The 10,849-nt window shown below is 41.6% G+C and overlaps 2 protein-coding genes across 2 annotated transcripts; one reads left to right on the forward strand and one right to left on the reverse strand.

The window, feature by feature from the left end:
- The first annotated feature begins 122 nt into the window (after window positions 1–122).
- On the forward strand, window positions 123–4,384 carry trim55b (tripartite motif containing 55b). The gene is made up of 8 exons (XM_082547547.1): window positions 123–245; window positions 488–657; window positions 1,924–2,101; window positions 2,252–2,347; window positions 2,997–3,230; window positions 3,343–3,365; window positions 3,752–3,876; window positions 3,972–4,384. Exons 1-8 carry the CDS (start codon window positions 126–128, stop codon window positions 4,142–4,144), a joined length of 1,119 nt encoding a protein of 372 aa, XP_082403673.1. The 5' UTR covers window positions 123–125; the 3' UTR covers window positions 4,145–4,384.
- A 1,401-nt stretch (window positions 4,385–5,785) lies between these two features.
- Window positions 5,786–7,448, reverse strand: crhb (corticotropin releasing hormone b). The gene is made up of 2 exons (XM_082547166.1): window positions 7,234–7,448; window positions 5,786–6,671 (listed from the first exon to the last, which is right to left on the reverse strand). Exon 2 carries the CDS (start codon window positions 6,649–6,651, stop codon window positions 6,148–6,150), a length of 504 nt encoding a protein of 167 aa, XP_082403292.1. The 5' UTR covers window positions 6,652–6,671; window positions 7,234–7,448; the 3' UTR covers window positions 5,786–6,147.
- Between the last annotated feature and the right edge of the window lie 3,401 nt (window positions 7,449–10,849).

A 10,849-nucleotide genomic window follows, 5' to 3' on the forward strand; every position in this document is an offset into this window, starting at 1 on the left:
CAAACATAACAGGCCTACTACTTAGCCTGAAGCTGGGCCTATGATAGACTGCTTTTAGAAAGGACTTCATACTAAACTTTTCAGACTTTTTAAGTTGTTTAGTTGTGTTTGAAATCGTTGACACCATGGACAACTTGGAGAAACAGCTGATTTGTCCAATATGCCTGGAAATGTTTACAAAGCCTGTGGTCATCCTACCCTGCCAGCACAACCTGTGCAGAAAATGTGCCAATGATGTTTTCCAGGTAAGCTATTGAATGGCTCAAATTGGTAATTATTTATAAAGTTGGTCTGAATTTTCACATATCAAAGACCCAAATAGTGACATAAATTTAACACCCATAGGCTCTGTTTACAAGCATGTGGACTGAATGTTAATGATGGTGGTTTGAAGTTTGTGTTATGGACTGTTAATCCCCTGGATTAATATTTCCTAACTGCCGAGTGAAACAATGTAATTATTCAGAGCTTCACTTGTTGTTTACAGGCTTCAAACCCGTACCTTCCAACAAGAAGCGGCTCGTTGACCTCTGGTGGCCGTTTCCGATGCCCGTCCTGCAGACACGAGGTGATTCTGGACAGGCATGGTGTTTACGGCCTGCAGAGGAACCTGTTGGTTGAGAATATCATTGACATGTTCAAACAAGAATCCAGCAGGTGAGACAGATCAGACATTTGTCAAAATAACAGAAAATGAAAAGAATTCTTCATGTCTGACAGGAGGATGTTTTCATTTGTGAAACTGCAGTAAAGTATAATAGCAGGAAGTGAAACACTGGCTTCTGAGTCAGAGATCTGCAGTGGGTGAGAGGGCATTTCTACTTGCAGTAGTCATCCACACAGATTTTTTTATCCAGCAGATGACTGAAAGGCTTGTATGACATGATATCCACAACACTTCTTGCTGTTGTGACATTATTTCATTACAATTATCCTGAGTAGAGTTTATAGGATGACCGAGATGCTTCTTCAGTTCTGAAACCAAAACGTAGAGAGTGCCAGGTATTTAAACCCTAATGGGGATTTCCCCTTAAGAGGAGATCGTTGCCTGACTAGTAGTCATGTCCATCATCACACGAGCCAAACTGGGAAGAAAGCAGTGGGTCGTTACCACCTGAGGCTTCAGATGAAATCACTGTGAGATCTTGCATGAGACCACATTATGTGACCCGTTGAGTTCACCCGATGCAACGTGTGAGTGGATGTTGAGCCGCGTGGGAAACGGATCTCGAGACTGCATTGTAGGTGGTTGACAGTTGGTGTAGTTAATGATCCGTCATCGTCTTTTAAACCATCTCCTCGGTCTAAAATGTAAACATTCGCATCCCCCAAAGAGTTACCTTTATCCTTAAAAACAAGCAAATGTAAGGTTTTGGAACCACCTACTCAAAGTCAGGACCTTAAACAGGTTGTTCGTGCTCAAAAAACCCTTTTAAATGTGTTTGAATTAAAGCAATTCTGCAAAGAAGAGCAGGCCAAAATTCCTCTACGGTGATGTGAAAGACTCATTGTCAGATATCGCCAAAAGCTTTACGATTACTTTTTCACACAGGGCAGGTGCATTTGGATAAACTTTTCACTTAAAAAATGAAATCATTATTTAAAAACTGCATTTTTTATCTTTGTCTGATGGTGTGACGTATAAACTTAAGAAATAAGGAAGGGGGGAAAACTTTTAAGCTATATAAACATGAATCATGTATGCTTGCTCCCACACTACTCAGCAATGATGATGACCTATTGATTACAGTGCTGGCAGTGCATGTGAATGGCAGGGCACACCTGATGGGTCATCGATAAGCTGTTGAGATGCCGAGATGTGTAACAGTGACATTATCAAACTGACACTGCATGTCACATCAGTATGCAGTCAAATGTGCAGCATCACAGGACACTACTGCTGTTTTCATCGCACCTCAACAGCAGCAAACCAGCACCAGAGAAAAAGGAAGAAACGCCCATGTGTGATATTCACGAGGACGAAAAGATCAACATTTACTGCGTGACCCACGGTGTGCCCATATGTTCCATGTGCAAGGTCTTTGGAGCCCACAAAGACTGCGAGGTGGCTCCTCTCAGCAGCATCTACCAGACGAAGAAGGTGAGGCCCGAGATGCTTACAAAGGCTACGAATACTGTCAGCCATGGTGATGTGTTTTTTACAGTTTCATCATGAAGTATGTCGTAGTATAATCATAGATTTGCCCCAGATTTGAGTCTGTAGTCATGCTGTCGTGTCCTTGCCCCCTAGACGGAGCTGAGTGACGGGATTGCCATGGTGGTTGGTAACAACGACAGGATGCAGGGCATCATTAGTCAGCTAGAGGAAGCCTGTCGTGCCATAGAGGTCAGTGTCCGACTGCTGCAGTGCCTGGCCGCTCACTCACGCAGCAAGCCTCACTCCGTGCACACACTAATGCACCTGCACAGACAACCAAACTGATGTAATGTGTCCTTGTCACGGCCACTCTTTCTGCTTTTATCCATCTGCGAGATTTAGACAGAGAGGCAGTAAGAGGAAAATAAATGTTTTGGTTCCACGGACTGCTTTAATCTCCCCTTTTCATATTTTCTCCTACGCTGGGTGCACATACACTAGTTAGAGCACCCTATTCTGCCTTCGACCCACTTCCACGGACAATAAAACGAGCAGTGTAATTGATAGGGCGAGAACAGGCAGCTTTCTTATGGTTCACGTGCCACAGTTGGATGTAGTAGAGAGGAAGCTGGAGTGACTCCAGTCCCCTGTGTGTCACTGCTGTGGCGTCATGCACATGGCACCAACTGAACGGAAGGAATTTTGCAGTGTTTAGACATCCGAAGAATGAAAACAACAACTAGTTACCGCATTTTCTCTCATTTTGAAATTCTAATGTACTTCGAAACTGAATTGCCTACATTTCCCACCCAGAACTCATTAATAAAGAATGGACCTGCAGAATTTACAATCTTTCCCTGTGGGTGTGTGCTTTCTTCACTTGTTCACGCACGTACAGGAGAACAGTCGGAGACAGAAGACTCTGGTTTGTGAAAAGTTTGACCACCTGTACTCTATCCTGGAGGAGAAAAAGAGGGAGATGAGTCAGAAGGTGACAGGCGAACAGGAAGAGAAGGTAAACTATATCCGGGGCCTGACAAGGAAATATGGAGACCATCTGGAGGAGAGCTGTAAAATCTTGGAGATGGGGATCCAGACTATGGATGAGCCAGAAATGGCTTTATTCCTGCAGGTCAGAGCTGCTACCACATGGGGTTTAAATTTGACATAATTTTAGCCAATTCATAAAAGTTTATCAGTATTTTATGTGCATGTTCAGTTGAACTCTCCCTTGTGTCTTTCAGAACACAAAGCCTCTCCTCAAAAAGTAAGTATGCTGTTTGTTTTTCAATAATAATAATTGCACTGGTAAGAGGATGAAGGGGTTTTGCAAAAAAAAGAGAGACTACACCGCCAGTGTAAAAGTCAAAATCCTTTCTAGCTAATGTTTTTTAATCATTCTCATGAATGAGTACATCTGCACTTACACATAAAACCAGAACTCTAATAGAGCAAGGTCACACCTCCCCTCTGGTAGCTGTGGAAAATAATCCTGTGAAATGTTGCAAATCACTATCTTCTGCTGTGGCATCCTGAAATAACTTGCCGAACGTGCTAAACATCACAGATTGAATATATTTAAGACGTGTTACCATGACTTTGTGAGGCAACATTTAGTCCTGTGAATATCCTAAATGAGACTTATGTGCTCAGGATTGAAGAGGCATCCAGTGCAGCGCACCTGGATAAAGTAGAGCTTGGCTACGAGAGTATGGATCACTACAAAGTCGACTTCAAGAAAGAGGGCAAGGCCCTGCGGAGCATCGACTTCATCCAAGGTAAAGGAACAGAGATCGCGGCTTTAATTTGCTTCACACCCCTCAGTGTTGTAGTTCTCTAACCTTCATCCTTTTTTGCCTTAATTCTCACACAGATGACGAAGATGAGGATGAAGAAGATGAGGCTGCAGGAGCCGGTGCTGAGGAAGGAGAAGGATCACAAACTGTTCCTGGAGGTGCTGTTTCAGCCACCTCTGCCCAGCCTTCTGCACCCCCACAGCAGATGAGCTCCTCCCCCAGCGCACCCACGAGCACTCCCTCAACTTAGCTGTCAGCCATCGGCCCTGACAACACCTAAACCAGAAGCAGGATTGATTGTTGCTCCTAAATGTTGACCTCAGGTCAGCTGTGATACATTTTTAGCCACGAGGGGAACCTAATCTGTGTATGTAGATCTTAAGGAAGGCAGAGATGTTTTACTTCTGCCTCTTTTGTTGTGATTGGTCTATCACAGCATTCGGACTGATTTAATCTCTTTTTCTCTTATTAAAAAAAGATGCTTTAGTTCCTCCTTTTCATTTTGAACATGCTTAATGACAGAGGGACTTTGACTGTCATTCAGCTCTTTGCAGAATTCAGATGTACTCAAATATTTTTTTTATGTGGTTGACCTTTTGAGACTTGCTCCTTAAACTCCATCATTAAAAAAACATAATAGGAGAGCCGCTGGTTCTCCTCCCTGTTGTATACTTCTTGATGACTGATATAACTCTGTGAGTAATGTAGCAGAGTGATAAAATGAGCACTGTGACATTTCAGTATTTCCTACATCGGGCTGCTTGCGTTATGTTTAATATTCTTCATTGTAATGTGGCACAGGTATTATTTCCCATGATGATATATATGATACATGCATATTATATACACGTCTTTCCACACTCCTATTGGCATATTTCCGTGGAAGGAAATCCAGCTCAATGCGTGAGTGCCTTTTTTTGGCTTGTTCAGACATTTTTAACATCCTTCTCCACTGCATGATCAGGATAACACTCCTGCATATACATATGAGACCACAGTGAGCAAATATGAGTGCTCCCATATTTTTAGACCAAAGCAAATAATTTGCTGCCCTGCGATGGCCTCACGTTGCTGTAACTCCACCGCTCAGGTAGTCCACCATTCAACGACCATCTGTTATTTTACACCGTGTCTCGGTGAGTTGGATCCTTTACAAACGGGCTCAATCCCACACTAAGCCTCAAGATGCTTCGCGGGCCAAAAAGAATAGGATGACTCACACCCACGGCTCTTGTTTAGCGTAGCCTGACACTGGGGGTCAAGAATCAGCGTTCACATACACACGCTCACACATAAACACACACACACAGTGTCTTCGACACTAATTAGCTATCAGTGGTGCATCTTTGAGCTAAGCGTGGTTGCCTCTTGCTGGTATAATGAGAATTGCCTCTTGAGGATTAAGGGTTTGGAAGAAGAACGCTGTATGAATGTTCACTGCGCTGAAGGGTTGTTCAGATTTTTGGCAAAGTACTGCAGTTAGAGCTTTTTTTGTGTGCGTCTGTGTTAGACAGAAGGCATGAACTGGCTCCAGAGCAATGCCATGGTTAAACCTATGCAATTGTTTGCACTGAGTTAGGCAAACCTTTACCAGTCAGCATTTATAGGCAAGACTCGAGATTCTGTGGCCATTTGTGCACTCTTAAAGTTGTTATTTACTTTTTTTTTCAAAGTTTCTTTAATGTGGGACTACAAATCCATGTGTTAAAAGTCATTAGAAAAGTGCGTTTTAATCAGATTACTAGTCAAAGTTAATGGGATTATTTATTTATTTTTATTGGCGTTAGTGTTAACTAATATGTAAGGATATCCACAGAGAAATGTAAGCATTGCTTTTATTTTTTTTTTATTAAAAATATAGATATAAGACGTTCTGTTGCACAACAGAAAATGACTGGTTGCACATAAGTTTATTAACAAACATAAATTTCATAAATACAGTGATTCATAATCTAAAACAAAATGCCAATTTTGTGAATGCAATTCATGTCTTAGACGAAAGTATTTCATCTCAAATATGAAGAACGGCATATCTCTACAGATCTGACACCAACATTGAAATGGCAAGGTACAATCGGCTCATTATAAGTCAAGCCCGTTTATGCTCCATAGTTTGAGGTTAAAGCTATAAACAATAAAGTGATAAAGCAGCACTATATTGTACAGAGCATGTTTTGTGCTGATGGCAAAAATGCACAACAGAAGGAGTAAAAGAAAAAGAAAGGGAAGGGAGATCTTTGGCGGGCTGGGAAATCATTTCCCGAAGAGCTCCATCATTCTTCTGTTATTCTGCGCTTGCTGAGCCAGCTGTTCCGCCCTGGACATCTCCATCATCTCCCGGAGCAGATGGAAGGTCAGATCCAGGGATATTGGCGGGTCCTCGGACCTTCTTCCCCTCTCCATCGAGTCGTCCCCGCGGTCTCCGAAGCCGCTTATGAGCGCCCTGATGTTCCCAACTTTACCCTGTAAAAGACGCCGCGTCAGCTGGAGTTGCAAAGCTCTGTTGAAGATGGAAGGTGATCCGCCGGGATACATGGACGTTGATGGGAAAGAGTTCGAGTCCCCGTTGCCCAGTCGGATGAAATACTCCTCCCCAAGCCTCTCCAGAATCGGGCCGGATTGCAGCTGCTGGGAGTTTTGGGTTTGTAGAGCTGGGACGCGCAGAGTACTGCCAGGGCTCTCAATAGCCCGACATTCGTAGCGCGGTAAGAAGGCAACTAGCAGAATCACGGCGGTACCGAATAAATTGAGCTTCATGTCAGGATTTCAACAGGAATCTGGGAAGAAAAAGAAATACATTGGGTTATTTAATTTTGGCACGCTCGTTTTTTTTGCTGTGGCGCGAGATGTGCCGCGTAAAAAGGCAATTACGCACGTAAAAGAGACGTTGCAATAATGTAACGGGCAAATTATAACTATTGCTGCCGCAGTTTATTTTTATTATTGTAAGATATTTTGCGATCTGTTGCCACCTGTTATTAGTAAGGAGACTATATATTGTACAACTGATCAGCGATGTGGAATATTTACGCGTAAAGGAAGCTCGAAGATTAGAATGAGGAATTATTGTCTTCTATCATTATACTTAGTCCATCCCCAAAAATGAAATCAGAAATGAGAATAGAAAGGTATCAGCAAAGCCAAAAATCCACTTTATCATCTACAAATCCACTTTATCATCTACAAATACAGTTTTTAAATGTTTGCTGTGAAGCACAAAGAAGTCTTTAATTAAGCAAAGTCGCATTGAGCTGTGCTTGGGAAAAGAATAACTAAAATGCTAAAAGAGGGAAAAATACGAATTCAAAATGTGGGTAAAATTAATGAAACTTTTCTTACCTTCAGGCTTTAGAGGTGGTCCGCTACAGCCGTGTAGGTTGCCAGGTAGTTGGCGAGATGCCGCCCTCCTTCACTTCACTTTGAGGAATCAAGTATATAGTTACTTAAAGGATAGATGCTGAATGGACTTATATAGCCACCCTCACTATAAGTGTCGCGCTCCAAGCTGAGATTGAGTCTGCGCGTTCTTGCATGGGTGTAACGTGAATGGACGCCTCTGACAAAGTGCTTTAGTTTAGATGAGATGAGTCATATGTGAGTGCGCGCGCACGTGCACGAGCGTCTACCTCGGCGCTTTCAGAATAGGCCTATAGGTGACACACCTGCCGGCATTTTCACTTGAGTTTGTTAGTTGAAAAATAATTCCAAGGGTTTTGGACTCCATGTGGCAAATAATCAGAAGTTAAAAAGTAATATTTAGACAAGATAAGTCTGGAACTATGTTTTTTCTTCTTATCAGTCACTGCTCATTTTCATCATGTGTCTTATAAAAGACAAAGGGAAAAAAAACCTTCCTCATCTGAGGACACCATACAGTGACTGCTATTGCCTACAAAATTGCAAAAGTTATGTAACACTGTGGAAGTGCGGTAGTTTCAGGTATGACATTTTGGTGCAATCTTCAGGACTCACTTTGTCTCTGCATTTTACACCACAAGTATTCCAAAGCAGTTTTCCATCTGCCCTGTGTTGCATTCAGTGAAAGTGCATTTGCAAACACATCAGGCTGGGAGAGAGAGAGAGGTATTGTCTCCCAGTGATTCATTGCTGCTGCACATATATACGTCACCACCTCTTCCAATCGGTGCCTTGGCCACCTTGCTCCAGAGGGGCCCACCGCCAAGCCACACTTGCAAGATGAAGCGCTTATCCGAGTATTAGAAAAGCGATTAGAATGTTAAAAAGCTCAAATCTTTAACTTTGTGTTTCTGTCTGCTTTACCTGCTTTACATTTACCCAAACATTTGTGCAATACCTTAAAACAAGCAATTCCTCCACAATGGCAGATGATTTCTTTTCAGTTCCATTTGTTTATTAGTTTGTCTGTAAGCAAGTTTAAGTAAAAACAACCTGGCTGAAATTCATGAAACTTGGTGGAAAGTTGGCTATTATACTTTGGTTGGATCCAGATGGCCTTCTTTTAAATGATGAGCTAGGACACTGGCATTGGTAGAGAGGCCTTTTAGTTTGCATTGTCATTAAATGAGCACTAATTCTTCCACAAAGGCAGAGACAGAGGATGTGGATTCCCATATGGCAAAATATGTTGATAAAAAGATGGCTCTTTCATACTTGCAACTAAAATTAGAATGAATTGTAAGGCAACCCTTCCATTTAATCCTTAACAGTAAATCCATTTCATTCAGATATTCAGACCGGGAAAGAGTACGATTCAAACATATGTAGAGGTCAAAGTGACCTAACAGGTAGTGTGCACTCAAGTAAAATCAACCACTCTGGAAAGAGAAAGGAAGAGAGAGCAGAGGGGGAACATTTGATTGTGTAAATGTAGTCATGAAGTGCAGGATGGTTTTTCTTCAGAAAGAAAGTCCTGTCTTCCAAGATTCATGCATTACCTATATTGGTTTTAGTGGATTAGAGGATAATATGCAAAAACCTTGTTTCCCCTAGCCTCTCGACTTTGTCACTTTTCATGCTCCGTTACCGCTCAAAGGGACGTGTCAGGTCCCATCATGAGAAACACATGTTGGCTGACACAAATAGAAAACACTGCCATGAGAGAGGGACTGCTCGTGGTCAATTCACATCACCTCATTTTCAAATCACTGTCCCTGGACAGATCACTGGGAGAGAAATCCTCTTCTGTGATGCAACCCCGGAAAAGACTTGGGCTTAAATTATTATCTCTCTCTTTGCTCAATTAGAGCGAGTCTTTTAGATGATTACATTAGATAAAACCCAAATGATTTGTCCTGGAAAACTGGAATGTTGCCACCTTTCCCGCTGGCATCTTTTGGTGAGACACTCAAAATGAATAGATGAAATTGGATTTCCACAGCACACAAACTGCAAATTGCCAAAGAAAAAGTATTTTACAGAATCACTGTCAGAAGAGCAAATTCTCCTCTGCAGCAGATTCATTATTTGATCATTTGCCTTTCCGGTGCTTCTCGGTGAACTTTCCCTTTGTGAATAATTGGACAGCTTTCTCCAGTGGATAGAAGCATGTTTTTCCTAATGCATGCTTGACTTTCACAAACAAAATTTTAATAATCAAAGTCACTCTCGCTGCTTAAGTGAGTGCGATCGCTGGGACTGCAGAGCCCAGGGCTAGACTACCACCTGACCTCAGTCTTGTTGCTGAGGTGTCCTTCTGGTTTATAGTGCAGTGAAATAACCTGTTATAAAAACACCTCTAATAGAAGTGAGAGCCTGGCCTTTCATTTTACAAAGAAAAAAGACATGGACAATTTTACAGAAATGGCATTTCTTGTTTTACAGTTGACCACAAAACTACTCAAAGCTTTCATACAATCAGCCAACTAGTTATATTGTTAAACATATACGCTTCAACCATGGCTATTTAAGGCTAAGAAGTTTAATTTGCTATGCAAGAGGAGATCTGCCAGTATCCCCACAGGGTGGCTTAATGTTAAAGTGTTCTTCAGTGAACCCCAGCTGCTTTTGAAAAGAACTGTTTTGATGAATGTTTCAGGATTTGACACAAAGCAATCTTTTGAAGGTTTCAATGTCATCACATCTTGAAAAATTAAATGTGACACGGCTGGCTTTCTCTGGCTCTTCCTAAGACCGTGTACGGTAACCCGTATGAGAACGTGTGACGCAAAGTTCTCTGTAATGCAGCGAAGCCCCCCGAGGGCCATCTGTCTGTAACGATCTAGCACGTGCAGGCCAGAAGCTTCACTTTTACTCGTTCACATAGTGGTTGCCAGTCTTGTCACACAAACGTTGTGAAAGGGAAATAATGCCTGTAAGGATGATACTGGAACTCATAACAGAGCCCAGAATAGCTCCAGTGTTTAAGTTGAATAAGCAAGTAACAAATTGGTAATTACAGTATGTGTTTTTGTAACTACAGAATACCTGCAGATTACTTTTTGGGAAACCAAAAGTTTGAGTTCATATTCTGTGCTTATAGTCATTTTAAGAGATAATTCTGCCAGCTTTGTTCTTACTCTGTCCTGATATCTTAAAGATACTGAGTCTTTTTTAAGTTTAGAATCTCTTTTCTGTTTGTTAAGAAAGACATAAACTATACTAAGTTCTTTAATCTAAAAAGCCTCCATCCATTAGTCCATTTATTCTCACTGTCATAGATCGAGAAGTGAGTTCGCCAGTTTGTCACAGAGCTCGTCTAAAAAGCTAATTTTATATTTCGATTAAAAATTAAATAGACAATATTTAATACCTGTAATTAAAAGGATCAATTGGAGAGTTTGAAGCCTTTTTTTGTTGTATAAATCACATAAAAACACCAAAATCAGCTGTGCACCTGGCTGGCTGCCATTGCCTTTTGCCACGAGACCCTGTTTGCTCCCATAAAGGTATAAAATATTTAAAGATGTCACTGATACGTAGTTTCATTATTCTTTTTAAGTGATTCCCTGGAACAGCTGAGGTCTAAGGTTTTCAG

The sequence above is a fragment of the Aulonocara stuartgranti genome (assembly GCF_965226115.1).
Source record: "Aulonocara stuartgranti genome assembly, chromosome: 9".
Classification (NCBI taxonomy): Eukaryota; Metazoa; Chordata; class Actinopteri; order Cichliformes; family Cichlidae; genus Aulonocara; species Aulonocara stuartgranti.

What these genes read in the sequence shown, in the direction of transcription:
- trim55b (XM_082547547.1), top strand. Translation starts at nt 126, where the DNA reads ATGGACAACTTGGAGAAACAGCTGATTTGTCCAATATGCCTGGAAATG. An exon ending in AAATGGCTTTATTCCTGCAG is followed by an intron (nt 3,231 to 3,342) that starts GTCAGAGCTGCT and finishes TGTGTCTTTCAG; the next exon opens with AACACAAAGCCTCTCCTCAA. An exon ending in GAGCATCGACTTCATCCAAG is followed by an intron (nt 3,877 to 3,971) that starts GTAAAGGAACAG and finishes ATTCTCACACAG; the next exon opens with ATGACGAAGATGAGGATGAA.
- crhb (XM_082547166.1), bottom strand. Translation starts at nt 6,651, where the DNA reads ATGAAGCTCAATTTATTCGGTACCGCCGTGATTCTGCTAGTTGCCTTC.